The sequence below is a fragment of the Erythrolamprus reginae genome, chromosome 2, assembly GCF_031021105.1.
Source record: "Erythrolamprus reginae isolate rEryReg1 chromosome 2, rEryReg1.hap1, whole genome shotgun sequence".
Taxonomy (NCBI): Eukaryota; Metazoa; Chordata; class Lepidosauria; order Squamata; family Dipsadidae; genus Erythrolamprus; species Erythrolamprus reginae.
The window spans coordinates 250,985,305-251,000,874 of record NC_091951.1 but is presented as its reverse complement, the minus strand read 5'-3'; the positions used below and the strand labels follow the sequence as shown (position 1 = coordinate 251,000,874).

The 15,570-nt window shown below is 39.1% G+C and overlaps 1 protein-coding gene across 1 annotated transcript; it reads right to left on the bottom strand.

Moving 5' to 3' along the window:
• Positions 1 to 2,169: 2,169 nt before the first annotated feature.
• LOC139158908 (SUN domain-containing protein 5-like) lies at positions 2,170 to 13,805 on the bottom strand. Its single transcript, XM_070736247.1, has 8 exons — positions 13,613 to 13,805; positions 13,144 to 13,184; positions 11,384 to 11,540; positions 9,622 to 9,706; positions 9,067 to 9,176; positions 6,888 to 7,055; positions 4,315 to 4,404; positions 2,170 to 3,204 (listed from the first exon to the last, which is right to left on the bottom strand). Exons 3-8 carry the CDS (start codon positions 11,480 to 11,482, stop codon positions 3,046 to 3,048), a joined length of 711 nt encoding a protein of 236 aa, XP_070592348.1. The 5' UTR covers positions 11,483 to 11,540; positions 13,144 to 13,184; positions 13,613 to 13,805; the 3' UTR covers positions 2,170 to 3,045.
• Positions 13,806 to 15,570: the final 1,765 nt, after the last annotated feature.

Here is a 15,570-nt window from a genome sequence, read left to right as displayed (position 1 = left end):
TGTTGGGTACAGATAGGAACATTCACACAAAATGAGACAAGATTTTCAGCTCTTCCCTCCATGCTGAAAGATAAAAGGTGCCTTGCAGCATGTAGTTATCTCAGAGACCTTATACAAATTTTCTATATCCCTCCAAATTAAGAACTTTCACATATTGCCAAATTCCTTTATGAAAACAGCCTGCTTTGTTATCCAAATACTGGCTGGGCAAATGCTGGCTGGGGAATTCTGGGAGTTGAAGTCCAAATATCTTCAAGTTGCCAAGGTTGGGAAACACTGAATTAGAGGTATGTATGTCGGCATTAAACCACACAAATCATAACACACGTCTGCTAAGCGCTTGTCAGATCTCACATCCAGTGGACCAGGGAGTTTCTTTTTTCTTAAATGTTATTTATTTTCAAATCTTTTATTTAAAATAACTATTGCAATAATTCGACATTGCCACCCTGAGTCCTCCGAAATGGGTGGCATAGAAGTGAAATAAAATAAATAAATTGTTACACATTTCCCTTTTTTGTTTACGCATTACACTTATTATCATCATTTCATTTGTCGTTATTGCAAAAGGGAGTTTCTACCTTAAATCCCAATAAAACGTAGGGTTGCAATCTTAAATCGATCAAAAACCTTCCTTTGCTTCAGGTAGAGGCACCTTCCCTGAAACTGGTGCCCGGGCCAGATGCTGTACTACAACCCCCATCGTCCTCAGCCGCCGTGGCCAGAAAGCACGGGAATCTGATGGGAATCCCCTATCCCCCCACCACCACTTGTGCTGGGCTTCACCTGTCTCTTCCAGAACGTCTCGGGCTGGAGGAAGCGCTGCCAGAAACCTTCCACCCAGCCGACCTTCCGCTGGGGAAGGACTGGTTCCCGGGGGCTCAGCTCCTGCTCTTTGAGCCAGCGGCGGCGGAGCTCTCGCAGCTGCTGCTGCCGGAGCTTCTCATCTGGGGTGTAGCCGATCTCCTCGGGGAGGTCTCTGGGTTGCATCCCCGAACCCGGACCCCGCGACATCTTCTTAGCTGAGCCTGATCTCAGACACTTGCTTCAGGCCCCGCTGTGCCTGCGCGACCTTCCTGCGGCGAGAGGACAGTCTTGGGTGGGTGGAAAGGGGAACGTCACTTCCCGTGGTCGGCCATAGAGAGAGGAGCAAAGACAAGCTATATCAGGGGCTGTACGGAGGGGCATCTGTTTCCGGTTATAATAAATCTATTGCCCATAGATTTTCCCTATTCATTATTTTTCTCATGATTATGGGGAATTAGGCCAGGCGACTCTACAAGCGTCTTGAAATATGTTCATTTGGTATTTTAAAACGAACGAGAAAGAATTACCTTGAATGCCTTTTCTATATGCAAGAGTTATTAATTAATTAATTAATTTTTTATTTCGTCAAGAATGCATTAGATCAGAAGTCTCCAACCTTCGTAACTTTAAGCCTGGCGGACTTCAACTCCCAGAATTCCCCAGGAGATCCAGAGGGGAGAATGGGGCCGGGCAGGGTGGAGAAAAACGGGAGGAACCCATGGAGATCCAGAGGGGAGAATGGGGCAGGACAGAGTGGAGAAAAACGGGGGAAACCCATGGAGATCCAGAGGGGAGAATGGGGAAGGACAGAGTGGAGAAAAACGGAGGAAACCCATGGAGATCCAGAGGGGAGAATGGGGCAGGACAGGGTGGAGAAAAACGGAGGAAACCCATGGAGATGCAAAAGGGAAGAATGGGGCAGGATAGGGTGGGGAAAAATGGGGGAAATCCATGGAGATCCAGAGGGGAGAATGGGGCAGGACAGGGTGGGAAAAACGGGAGGAACTCAAGTCTGGAGGTGGGGCATCCCAGCGGCTGGCGGCAGGTTCGTAAGGTGAAAAGTGTTTGTAAGAAGAGGCAAAAAAATTCCGAACCCTGGGTTCGTATCTTGAAAAGTTCATATGACGAGGGGTTCGTATCATGAGGTACCACTGTACTTTTTACTCTAACCCACACAAGACTTGGTCTAGAATTGATATGGCCTGGGCCCCTGCCCATATAACGGAACAAATTAGTAAAATAGAAATAGAGACAAATACTTGGGCAGATCACAACCCCTTATCCATATATTGGAAAGGTAAAAGGAAAATAAAAAATTGGACAATGAATAGAACTATAATAAAAGACCCAGAGTACAAAAAATGGATAGAAAATTTTATTAACAATTATACGAAAGAAGAAATAAGTGAGGATTTAATTTTCAAATATTTGGAAAAAATAGAGTTACCAGCATTAACTGAAACACAACAGCAAAGACTAAACAAACCTATTACAGACATAGAATTAAAACAATCTATAAAGAAACAAAATAATAATAAAGCGACTGGCCCAGATTCAATACCAGCCGAATTTTGTAAATTGGACACAGAAATACTTTTCTCAAATATGCTTGAGACATATAATCAAATATTGATAGAAGGTAAATTACCAAAAACATCGTCAGAAACTTTAATAATTTTAATACATAAAGCTGACACGGAAAAAGAAAAAATTGAAAATTATAGACCTATCTCACTATTAAACGTAGATTATAAAATGTTTATATCAATATTTGCTAATAGACTTAAAAGTATTATAAATAATATGATACATAGTGATCAAAATGGATTTTTACCAGGAAGACAAATCAAAAATAATTTAAGAATAATAGTAAATACATTAGAATATTATGAGCAACATCCAGAAAAGCAAATGGTGCTTATATTTTTGGATGCGAAAAAGGCATTGGATAATGTAGATTGGAACTTTATGAAAGTACAACTAAAGAAGATAGAGGTAGGAACAAAGTTTTTTAATATAATAGACACTATATATACAGAACAAACAGCTAAAATTATAATAAATGGTGAACAGACCAAAAAAGTAGATATACAACGAAGAGTAAGACAAAGTTGTCCAATATCGCCACTATTATTTATTTTAACATTAGAGGCATTGTTGATTAAAATAAGAGCAGATAAGGAAATATTTTAAATTTAATAAATTTAATTTAAATTTAATATGGGAAAGTCGCAGGATTTATTTATCTTGGTAGATTTCATCAACTTTCTTGCCCAAATGGTTTATATTAGCCATCCTTCCATGCACCCTGGTTCGATAAATGCACGTGTACTCTGGATTTCCCCAGTTGCTCTCCACCTTGATTTTTACATACTGGAACGCCTTCTCTTGTTCATTCTGAAATGTAGATGAGGGAAAAGAACAATCATAATAAAAAGCAATCGAGATGAAGTCATCCTCTTGAATGGCTCTATCGGTTTAATAGAAGAGTGCAAAGCCTATACTGTATATCTATATACAAGAGCCAGGGTGGCGCAGCAGGTAGAATGCTGTACTGCAGGCCACTGAAGCTGACTGTAGATCTGCAGGTCAGCGGTTCAAATCTCATCACCGACTCAAGGTTGACTCAGGCTTCCATCCTTCCAAGGTGGGTAAAAGGAGGACCTGGATTATGGGGGCAATATGCTGGCTCTGTTAAAAAGTGCTATTGCTAACATGTTGTAAGCTGCCCTGAGTCTAAGGAGAAGGGCGGCATAAAAATCAAATAAATAAATAAAATAAATCTGTAGACCTGTTTCCCAAATGCTGATATAACAGCTTTGGGATTGTTATTCATCAGAAAGAAGATTTGTGGTGGTTTTTTTTTGTTTTTTGTTTTGCTATGTCCCATTAGCTCCCATCAATATATATAGTCCTCAACATATGACCCCAATTGAGCTCAAAATTTATGTTGCTGAGTGAGAACTTTGCTAAGTGAGTTTTGCCCCATTTTACGACTTTTCTTGCCACATTTGTTTAATTAGAAACACATTGTTACTTAACAAATTGTTACGTGAATCTGGTTTCCCCATTGACCTTGCTTGTCAGAAGGTTGCAAAAGTTAATCACATGGACCCCGAGACACTGCAGCTGTCCAAAATATGAGTCAGGTGTCAAGTGTACAAATAGGGGTGCTGCAATGGTTACACGTGTGAAAAAATGGTCATAAATCACTTTCTTCAATGCTACTGAAACTTTGAACAGCCATTAAGTCAACTGTTGTAAGTCGGGGACTATCTGTATAGTGCAACAGATTATAACTATATTTCCTCAGGAGGAGCTCTGGTTTTCCAGCTCTGGCCTAATCCACTCCTTAAAGTACTGAATTACAAGTTGTCTGATTTTTAGTAGATGGGGCAGAAATTGGAGAGATTCTTTCAAAACAACTCCCTCTGACACAGCCCCTTCGGTTTTACTCTATCCTACTTTAGTTTTATCTCAACCCCACTTCTCCCATTTCTAGTTTACCTTCAGTTGGAATGTCTGAATTAATTCCTTCTCATTATCATACTTGAATGTTCCCAGCAGGATCTCCTCTTTTGTTTCATCATTTAGCCCCTAAAATTAAAAGGAGGGAATCAGTGTAGAAGAGTTGAATGCTGCAGCAGCCCTGAAGGACAACCTGGAAGCAGTTCTTGGCCAAGAAAGTCAGGTCAATGCAGAAACCAAAAAAACAAAACAAAATGGAATTTTGAGTCTTGACAAGCAGGCAATCTTTCAATGGTGAGCGGAATTACTTTATATGAAACGGGCAGAGAGCTATGGAGAGTGGTGTGATTTTTCACCCTGGTTATTGCCAGATTGTTTTTGACATGTTTATTTTATTGATTGATTGATTGATTGATTGATTTTGTCCACTACACAATGAGGGTTTTAGTGGGTATACACATAATAAAATACAGGATGTAGGTTATATAGAGGATATACTCATAGTAAAATATATCTAAGAAAGAGTAGAAGAGAAGATATAGGAATGTTAAGATGCCTATGTTAGGGCTTATGTCAGAAAGCTATGCTGCTAATTTTCAGCAACTCTGGTGTACTGATCTGGACTCTGACTTTCCCTGGAAGTAGCAGGCAAAGGTTTTGTCCATTTCATCCTCCCCCTCCCACATATTGTATTCCAAATCACTATCCTGTACAGGGGTTGTAGTGAAGGCAGGAAATGTCCCAGATTATGGGACCTTATGGAAGTATCCTATGGAGTAGGGAAAGGGACAGTCTTTAAATGAATTCATATGGGAAGCAGCAAAGAAATTGTTAGTCATTTTCTGAATTAAAGACACCAGGGAAGGTGAGGCCATGTCGTTGGATAACAGAAATTAATAGACTACTTAGAGTGGAAGCTGATAGAGTTGGGCAGATATAATTGCTTGTCTTAGAATTCTACAGGGGGAATGGCCATTTAGCTCATTACTCCAAATATTGCTAGTTTATCCAGCCTCTACTGATAGGTTGCCAGTCCAGAGAACCTGGCAGTGTATTATGTACCAATCCCTTCAAAAGGAGCTTTTTGAAGGGAGCAATAGCTTGCATATCACAAATTAAGGTATTGATTAATATTTTTCTTAAATTTGTATCTTACTTTTATTTGTTACAATTTAAGATCTGTACACAATAATGGGCTGCGGCCCCCATGGGAGGGGGACACAGTGGGAGTTGTAAGTTCATGCACTATTTATAGAATACTTAATAATTTTTTTATTGTCCTTCCTTCTCTAGTACCTTAGTATGATCCTTAATTGCTTTTAAAATAGTAAATAATTAAATAGTATGTTTTACCCATAAACACTTTAATCATTTTAATCATTATCTAGATCTTAACTTTTATAGCAATTAAAGAAAATTGAGCTACTTGCTTAATCTGTTATCATACTGAACCTTATGGGTTTAGTACAAAACCTTAAAATGTTACTGTGCTCCTCAACAAATAATGCTGTCTATCATTTGTCCTTTTGGTGGCTATTCAAATAACGTGACTTAATCATAGAAACATAGAAACATAGAAGTCTGACGGCAGAAAAAGACCTCATGGTCCATCTAGTCTGCCCTTATACTATTTTCTGTATTTTATCTTAGGGTGGATATATGTTTATCCCAGGCATGTTTAAATTCAGTTACTGTGGATTTATCTACCACGTCTGCTGGAAGTTTGTTCCAAGGATCTACTACTCTTTCAGTAAAATAATATTTTCTCATGTTGCTTTTGATTTTCCCCCCAACTAACTTCAGATTGTGTCCCCTTGTTCTTGTGTTCACTTTCCTATTAAAAACACTTCCCTCCTGAACCTTATTTAATCCTTTAGTATATTTAAATGTTTCGATCATGTCCCCCCTTTTCCTTCTGTCCTCCAGACTATACAGATTGAGTTCATTAAGTCTTTCCTGATACGTTTTATGCTTAAGACCTTCCACCATTCTTGTAGCCCGTCTTTGGACCCGTTCAATTTTGTCAATATCTTTTTGTAGGTGAGGTCTCCAGAACTGAACACAGTATTCCAAATGTGGTCTCACCAGCATTCTATATAGCGGGATCATAATCTCCCTCTTCCTTCCCAAATCAACTGAAAAAGAGTTGTCAAGCCACTACCACCCAGTCACATGACCTTTAAGCCACCCCAGTGACCTTTAAGCCACCCCAGTCACATGATTGTCAAACCACTCCCACCTGGTCACATGGCAGGCAAGCCACACCCACAAAATAAACCATGCCCACAGTGTGGCAGTAAACATTTTGGCAGCTCATTGCTATATGTTCATAATGCTCCCACCTCCCATTTTTCCCCAAGAACTTTGAGAGATGAATTGGTCTGAGGGAGAATGACTGGCCTAAACTCTGCTGGCTTTTATACTAAAGGGAGAAATAGAACTCGGAGCACTGATTTCTAATCCTTCATCTTAACCTCGATACCAGAATGGCTCCATATCCTATTTCAGCTCAATATCAAGGGCATAGTAGCCTTGGTGCTTCCTAAATTGGAGTTCTTTTAATGAACCTTAGAGGAAAGATATAAGATAAGTTAAAACAGTATTGTACTCACATAAACCAAGAAATCTTTTAAGGCGCTTGTGATTCCTTCCGAAAAAGCTATTGCTTTAGAGATGTGCTGAACTGTAACGGCTGTCAGTCGGACTTTTTCAGGCAGCTTAATTACGACTTGGCCTTCAGATCCTGAGAATGCCCAGCAGTTTCCAGGGTAAACATCCGGCTACAAACAGGAGACCATTCACATAAATAAAATGCTCAAAATTGGAATCACTCTATAATATGTAAATAGAGACATTGCTCTGGGGTTAAAATGGTTTATACAAGAAACACACTCAATTTGGTGGTGGGGTATGTATGCTTGTCGGGTGGTGGGCACTTTTCACTATACACTTGTTTTATGTTGTGGGTATCTTAAAATTGTTAAAAATCAATTAAAAAAAATGAATTCAGGTCCTGCAGATTGATTTGATGTGTGAGTACAATAATTACTGGGGTTTCTCCAGGAGTAGGGTGAACTTTATTGTGAATGTGTGACAAAATTGCTTCTGACCTCTAATCTGTGTTTTCTCTGGCTTATTAAGAGGTCAGATACACCAGCAAAGTAAACTATTAGTGCGTAAATAGAGTTTTGTAATTAAACCAGAATAATATCCCAACTAGTGTAAATTTTCCAATCATTTGCAACCAGGAAAATGTCATTCTTCCCTCATTCCTCAGTTGTAAATGAGGCATTCCCTCTTTCTCATTCTCTTTCTGTCTATCTGCCTTTTAATCTCATTCAAGGGAGTAGTGAATAGGATGGGCAAGAAAGGACCAGGATCTCCAACATTTTTATTTTTATCCCTCTAGAAATGAAGGGAATGGATGACGAACTGGGAAAAAGGATTACATAAAGTGAGGAGAGTACAAGGTGAAAAGAACAGAGAAAGGGGATGGATGAGATTAAAGAAATATTCCCAGAAGGTTGGCAGATTTATTTTATTTTTTAAATTTATGTGTTTGTTTATCAAAACGTGTAAATAATAGCAGGTATTGATATAAACACAAACATAAGTAATGTAGGTACAGGCAAATAGGACAATAAGGCAGGGATGGTAGGCACAATAGTTTGCTTATGCATACTCCTTACTAATAAACTTACTGTGTGTTTGTGTGTGTGTATTGCTCAAAAAAAATAAAGGGAACACTCAAATAACACATCCTAGATCTGAATGAATGAAATATTTTCTTCCATTCTGAAGCCCAATAATGAAGACTTCTATAGAAATGGGAGAGAATTCTCCTTTTGCTTTCCAACGTCCAGAAAGCATAAATAAGGAGAAACAGTCTACACTATAGCAATAGCAATAGTACTTAGATTTATATACCATTCTTTACAGCACTCTCTGAGATGTTTATAACATTAGCAGCCCCCAATTTTACTGACTTCAGAAAGAAGGAAAACTGAATCAACTTTAAACTGGTCAGGATTGAATTTCTGGCAGTGAGCAGTTACCCTGCAATCCTGCATTCTAACTACTGCGTCATCACAGCTTTTGCCATCAGTTAAAATCTTCTTAAATACAGCAACTCAGAACTTCACAAACTATTCCAGATATACATTCAGAAACAACATACAAAGGAGAAGATTTTGTTCTTCTCTGGAATATTCTGTTTTTGAGCTGGAGAGTTTTGTGCATCCCTCCCCAGTGTTGGGCTACTGCCCGGATGGGAGGGGACGCAGTGGAGTAGCGAAATTGGAACTCCACCCTAGAGCACCCAATTTGCACTGAAAGATGTTGAAAGAAAATGTAGCAGGTCCTGCATAAACCACGCCCACAACCGAAATCATATTATTGTAACTTCTGAACTCTGCCTTAGTTTAATGCAATTAAAAGCAACAGTTAGATTTTCAAGTCAGAACAAAATAGGACCTGAAGAACTGCAGAAAAAGTTTGCAGAGCCATTCACAAATATGTGCATCCTTTAATTTTAAGGAAAGCACTGAGCTTTCCTTAAAATTAAATGAAGTCAGATTTTACCAACATTTCGATCTGGAATACAAGATCTCTAGGAAATCCAAGGGCTATGGTGTAGGCTAGATTGAGAAGTTAAAGAAAACATCCAGAAGAAAATAATGACATGTATATAGTTATGAGATAGAAACTGGACTCGGGGCAGTACTATTTTTCTAGCTGAGAAATTGTACTATTCTTCTGAATTAACTAATAGCAATCATAGAAATACTGCACCTGTAAAATAGTTTCAGGAGGGTTGGCTGAAGCGATAAATGGAAACCAACAGTTTTCCTGGTGCAAAAAATCGAAAGACTTAGATGTCCTGTCTTTATCAATCGTGGCTCCTAGATAGACAGACAGATGATTATGTAACCTCAAGTTGTTTTCTATTTCTAATGAACATTTTGATGTATTTTCTTGTGACAGATGTTTTTTAAAGTCTAGAATTAGTAGAGTAAAATATAAAGAGATTTCTTATCAGAAATTACATTCATTCACATGTAATTTCCCAATATTAGTTCCCGCGTAGTCTCCATGTAGATAGATGATACTTTTATAAAGGCTAGAATAAGTACAGAATAAAATATAAAGAAACATTTCATCAGAAATTAAATTCACTCATATATACTGTAATTATTCAATAATAATTCATCTTTTGTAGAGTTTATTGTAGAAAGAGAAAAATCTGTCAGATATGATTTCAAATCACTTTTCAAGTCGCAGTTTATGCAAAGACACTCCTGGCTGTGAGTTGCAAACCCAAAGCCACTCCATCTTTCAGGACATTACCTACTGACTTTTGAGCCCAGTCTGCCTTCTGTATATCGTCTTCAAAAATCTTCTTAAAAGCCAAATTGACCATATCAATAATTTCCTGCCAAGGAGAAGAAAAATGCATCAGAGAAATGATTTATACAAATATCAGTTACATACGTTAAACATCGTAAGTTATGAATAGAACCATAGACTTAATTCCAACTGTTAGCAACAGATACACAAATATGGACAATAAAGCATCATGTCAAAAAAGTCAAAATTTGCCAATTTGGCAAATGGTTTGTTTCTCAAGTTTGCTGAGTAAAGACAGGAAATAAATGTGCCCAAATGAATAGCCCATAAAGGAATATTAACTGGTATCTAATAATATTTTTCTATCAGATTTTAGCTAAGGAGGAATGGTTGCTGGTGCTTAAAACAGTGTGTACCACGATTCTTTTAGATAGCATTAAGATGTTTTCATATGTCATTTAAGTACATGAAAACATGATGCCTATGAAGCATACACTATAGCCAGCCCTGGGACACAGGCATTTGGGGGCTAATGTCAAAAGACAAAAATTTATATCAGTGCAGAAATCTATATGCAATGCTCATGCTTTTTAGACATAAAGGCTGGAACTTCTGTGGAGAAGAAAAGTATGTAGAAAGGAGAGGTGATTCAATAATTCTTAGAGTCATCAATCAATCCAGACAGACTATCTCATGTAGCAGGTTGGAGATGTACAAATATCCTTTAAACTTTTGGTAAAGGGTAATCCCATAATTTACTATTTTATTTAATTTCTATACCACTCAACTCTCCAAAAGGAGTAATTGTTTTGTCTTCACCATAAAGACACCTGAGCTATGGTGGTGAATCTATAGCATCATGCGAGAGGTGGCATGCAGAGCCCTCTCTGTGGGCATGTGTGTCATCGCTTCAGCCTAGCTCCATCGCATTTGTTTGTCGGTTTCATTTTCAGGGAAACAAAAGTTTGTGGGACTAAAAAAAAAATTCACTCAATCAATTCCAACTTTGTGAGATCTTTTCCTTTCATGAGAAGTTGGAATTGATTGAGTGAAATTTTTTTTTAGTCCCACAATTTCATTTCCTGAAAATGAAACTGATGAAGAAATGTGATGGAGCTAGGCTGGAGTGATGACGCATGTGCCCACAGAGAGGGCTCTTCATGCCACCTCTCGCATGATGCTATAGATTCACCACCATAGGTCTAGGATTGTCCAAACTATGCCACTGGTTGATTGTTCTCCCTGTTGGGAAATTTCTCCTTGGTTCTTGGTTGCTTTTTCCCTTGATTAGTTTCCATCCATTGTTTCTTTTCTTGCCTTCAGGTGCTTTGGAAAACAGGTTGATGCTGTCTGCTCTCTGCAGTCCTTCAAATATTGGAACACTGCTTTCGTGTCATCCCTAATCCTTCTTTTCATTAGAGTAGATATACCCAATTAGCATCATCCTTGTTTCTCAACATTTTGTTGATATTGTGGCGACCAAAACTGGATGCAACATGGAATACTAGTGCCCAGTATGAAATTATAATTTACCCTTTTGCAGCAGGAAAGAAACCCTCACTGTGGTTCAATGTTTTCCCTATTGTATTTTTTAGGCATATTTGGTACGAGTGAGGATGGGCATGAGAACAACTAACAGACTTCAGTTTTGTAAAAGGGGGAAAAAATGACATTCTATGGTAGCTAATAGATGTGCAAAAGAAAATGATAATCTGGAAAGATCGAAACCAGAGAATTTCTGAGATTAGTTGCAGCTTCCTACTTTCTCCTCTCCTGGTAAGTCACTTTCCTGAAGGATTTGCTTGGTGGACTGCAGGCGGCCTTTCTGGAGGTTGCTGATCTCAGACTGTATTTGATCCATTTCGTTCTTAAGGTCCTGAATTTCATGGAATTGATCTTCCAGCAGACGTTGTGATTTCCTTGTAATAAAGGAGGGGAAATGGGTGTCAGGATTATATGCAAAACTCTGAAAAACTGTTAAATGGCAAAACAAAAGGATACAAACCCGTTCTATTGTTGCTTCCGTCTAGTGTTGCCTTGATTTTTGCTGTAGACTAGTGTGATGCAGCTGGTCCTTGACTTACAACCATTCATTTAATAAGTCTGAAATTACAGTGGCACTGAAAAAAGTGATTTCCGACCACTTTTCACATTTAGGACTGTTGCTGCCTCCCCATGGTCACATGACAAAGATTCAGATGCTTGGCAACTGATTCATATTTATGACGGTTGCAGAGTCCCAGTGTTGTGATCATCTTTTTGCAACCTTTTTACAGACAAAGTCAATTAGGGAATCCAGATTCATTTAATAACCATGCTATTAACTTAACAAAGGCAGAGTTTCACTTAACCAGTGTAGCAAGATAGTGGTAAACAGGGGTAAAATTCAGTTAACAAATGTCTCATTTAGCAACAAAAACATTTGGGCTCAATTGTGGTCGTAAGTTGAGGACTTACGACCACAAAGTTGGCCATAGTGGGCGTGGTCAGCTCAACATCACATGTACCAGTGGCACCTGTGGAGGCCCTGGAGGCTCCATTTTTTTGCTGTGACGGCCTCCTGCAAAACTCGGCCACCGCATGTGGCCCACCCAAGCACTGTTTTGGCCAGCAGAGGCACCAAGAAGCCAATCTTTACTGTTTACAGGGCAGTCCCACAGGTCACATCTAAGCCTCCCTCAGGCCGGATGTGGCCCATGGGCCTTGGGTTTGACAGTCCTGCCCTAAATATACATAGTCAGGAATGAATCTTTTTGCATTCAGGGGAACTTACTTCCACAGAAAGGTGGATAGAATTGCAGCTGAAATATTTTCTCCTTGGCTGTGAAAGAATGTTGCACTAACCAAAAGCAAATGCATACTTATCCAGAGAAGACTTCCAATGTGTTTTCAGTCTTAGGATTCCCTCCAAAGGGATTGGTGTAGGCCAGGAATAGGCAAAGTTGGCTCTTCTATGACATGTGGACTTCAACTCCCAAGAATTCCTGAGCTAGCATGATTGGCTCAGGCATTCTGGGAGTTGAAGTCCACAAGTCATAGAAGAGCCAACTTTGCCTACCCCTGGTGTAGGCCAAGGATGGGATTGGACAACCTATTATTTTAACCCTAATGTACATGAGATAATGAAGCTTGAGGCTTACATTCCTAGACCAAGGCATGCCTGGCTGGGGAATTCTGGAAATTTGCCAAGGTTGGGCAGCCCTGTCTTAGTTCCTGTAGTTCTAAGCCTGGCTGCATTTCAACAAGCCACATTCCCCGAGATTTATACAGTTCTTTAAACCATAGCTTTTCTTCCATATCTTACTTTTGAAGAAGGAGAGGCCTCTTTCCAATGTTTTGGTTTATTGGGTGACGATTTCCAGATTTTTTTTTTAAAAAAAGCTTGTGTGCATTCTTGTTTCTAACTATTGCATTTTGTAAATTTCCCAGTGTCATGAGATAGATTTAAGCAGTTTATACATTTAATTAATGAGTAAAGTCTTTTTCTTTAAGATATTTTGGAGGGATGTATAATAGCCTTACCAGAGATTGTTCAGCTCAGTTTCATACACTTTTGCTAGTTCCTGTTGGAAGGAAAAAAACATATATGATTCAACTTTTATATGAACAATTTGTACCGTGGACCTCAATCATAGTTAACTGTAGTTAATTTATGACCATTTTAAAATATATATATTTTATATATATTTATGCTTCTTGACTTAAATTCAATTCCATACCTACCCAGCCAGAATTATGCAGTAAATTATAATCTTATCATTTAGTGATTGCCTCAGATAGTGAGAATTTACCATTACATAGATGATGAAAAACTAACTTTGGAATCAATAACCACATTTATCTTTACAACATCATTTGGTTACCTGTCCACATTGCCTTGTGCTTATCCCATACCCTCTGGTAGAGCCAATACATTTTAATTTATGTTTGCTTGTTTGTATCCTACTTTCCATTATATATATATATATATTTACAAAATATCCCAACATACCTTCTTCCTCTTATTTTTCCCAAAAATAACAAGTGAGTTAAGGTGAGTGTGTGTGACTTGGCCAAGATCACCCAGCTAACTTTCAAGGTTAAGGCAGGACTAGTACTCAGTGTCTCCTGGTTTCTAAGCCAGCATTTTAATTGCTATATCAAACCCAAGCAATCTGTCACTTCCTGAGCTGCTTGTTTGTGTAGCAGTGGTTACTCCAAAACTGCTGAGAACAACTTAACAGGCTCAGTTGTGTAACGTTAATTAGTTGATTACAGCCTGGTAGCAGCTGCTGCCTGGAATTGACAAAATCCTAGTCACTTTCACCCCTGAAGGCATTTGCCTTCCAAAAAGCTGCAGCTACACTCCTTTCAATGCATATTCCCCATCATGTACCTGTTCACTCTCTTTCCAGTGAATGTAAATGCAAACACCATTCCCATTCTTTCTAATTATCCCAGTGCCAGGGTAAGCATTTCAAACGATGGGGAGTAGGCAAAAAGGGGCATATGATTTGGCCTTTTCTCCAGGTTCTTCATAAATTGAGTTCTCCCTACACCTTCCACACTGCTTGGAGCCCCTCCCTTATGATACCAGGTTGCAACGCCATGGTCCCTTCAGCCTTGAAAGATGGCGTTTAAGGGGTGACTTGATCGAAGTGTATAAAATCATGCATGGGATAGAAAAGATGGATAGAGAAAATTCTTTTCTCTATCACACAATACTAGGACGAGGGGGCACTCCTTAAAGCACATAGGTAAGAAAGCGAGGACAGATCAAGGGAAATATTTCTTCACCCAGAGGGTCGTTGGTTTATGGAATTCAGCTGTCAGCCTTGATAGCTTCAAGGCAGGATTAGGCAGATTCATGGATGCCAAGTGTATCGGTGGTTATTGAAATGGATGTCCATGTGCCGCCTCTATGTTGGTTGAGGCAGGCAGGATTCCCTTGAGTACCATTTTTTGGGGGTCAAGGGAAAGGGAGGGGTTTGCCTTCTCCTTCTGCTCAAGATCCCCATGTACAATTAGGGGGCCAATGTGTAACACAGAATGCTGGACTCGATGGGCTTTGGCCTGATTCAGCATGGCTCTTCTTATGTTCTTATGGTTGGGCTCATTGTTTATGGTTATATCCTAATGCTGTAAAGCAGGGATGTCAAACTCATGTTGTCATGTTGTTATTATGTGATGTATTGTGACTTTTCCCCCCCTTCGCTAAACCGGGGTGTAGGGGTGGCCAGTGTGTGATGCAGCTGTGCCATGATTGTGACACCCCTGCTTCAAAGCAAGGGAAAGTTGAAGTAAAATAATAAGCAGAATTGTGGCCATGTGATTTTTTGCTTAGTGACAGCTTTGCTGAGCAATGGACTTGTAGTTTGTCAATTGCAGTCACTAAATAATGAGTACCTATTTTTGGAGAATGCAAAAGTAGTGGAGCCAAGTTTGCTACTTGAGCCATTCTTTTATATTTAAAAAATAAAATCCAGATTTTAACTGTCACTTCCATGATGACAGATTATACACAAATTCACTTGCTGTTTTCCAGATACAACATTTCTGGTAGCCTTAAAACCCAAGAAAACAAATGTGAACAGCATCTTTGATGGCCTCTTATTATCGAGCAAGGGCTTGTTTCCATTGAGAATTGTTACTGAGGAAAGGATGTTTGTGTGTGGCAGCCATTTTGTCTTGAGGCCAAATTCTCAAATTCTCTATGAGTTCCCCAATCTGGCCCCAAACTATTTCGATGACTTCCTTTTCTGTCCCTTACATGTAATGGTGTTTACCTTGGATGACAGGCCATCGGATAACTGCAGGTATTCACAAACACTGTAAACGGTGCCTGTAAGAAACAAACAAAACCTGAAGGAGCATTTAAAATCTCACTTTTTTCTACCGATACTTACCATTCAAACAGCCTTCATTTACTTCAACCACCTACCCAAATTGTCTCTTACAGAAGCTCTTTCA

Excerpts from the sequence above, each read along its gene's own strand:
- LOC139158908 (XM_070736247.1), bottom strand. The coding sequence starts at position 11,482 with ATGGATCAAATACAGTCTGAGATCAGCAACCTCCAGAAAGGCCGCCTG. Across the intron at positions 9,707-11,383 it reads ACTTACCAGGAGAGGAGAAA|GAAATTATTGATATGGTCAA; the intron begins GTAGGAAGCTGC and ends TCTCCTTGGCAG. Across the intron at positions 4,405-6,887 it reads TAAAAGATTTCTTGGTTTAT|GGGCTAAATGATGAAACAAA; the intron begins GTGAGTACAATA and ends TTTTAATTTTAG.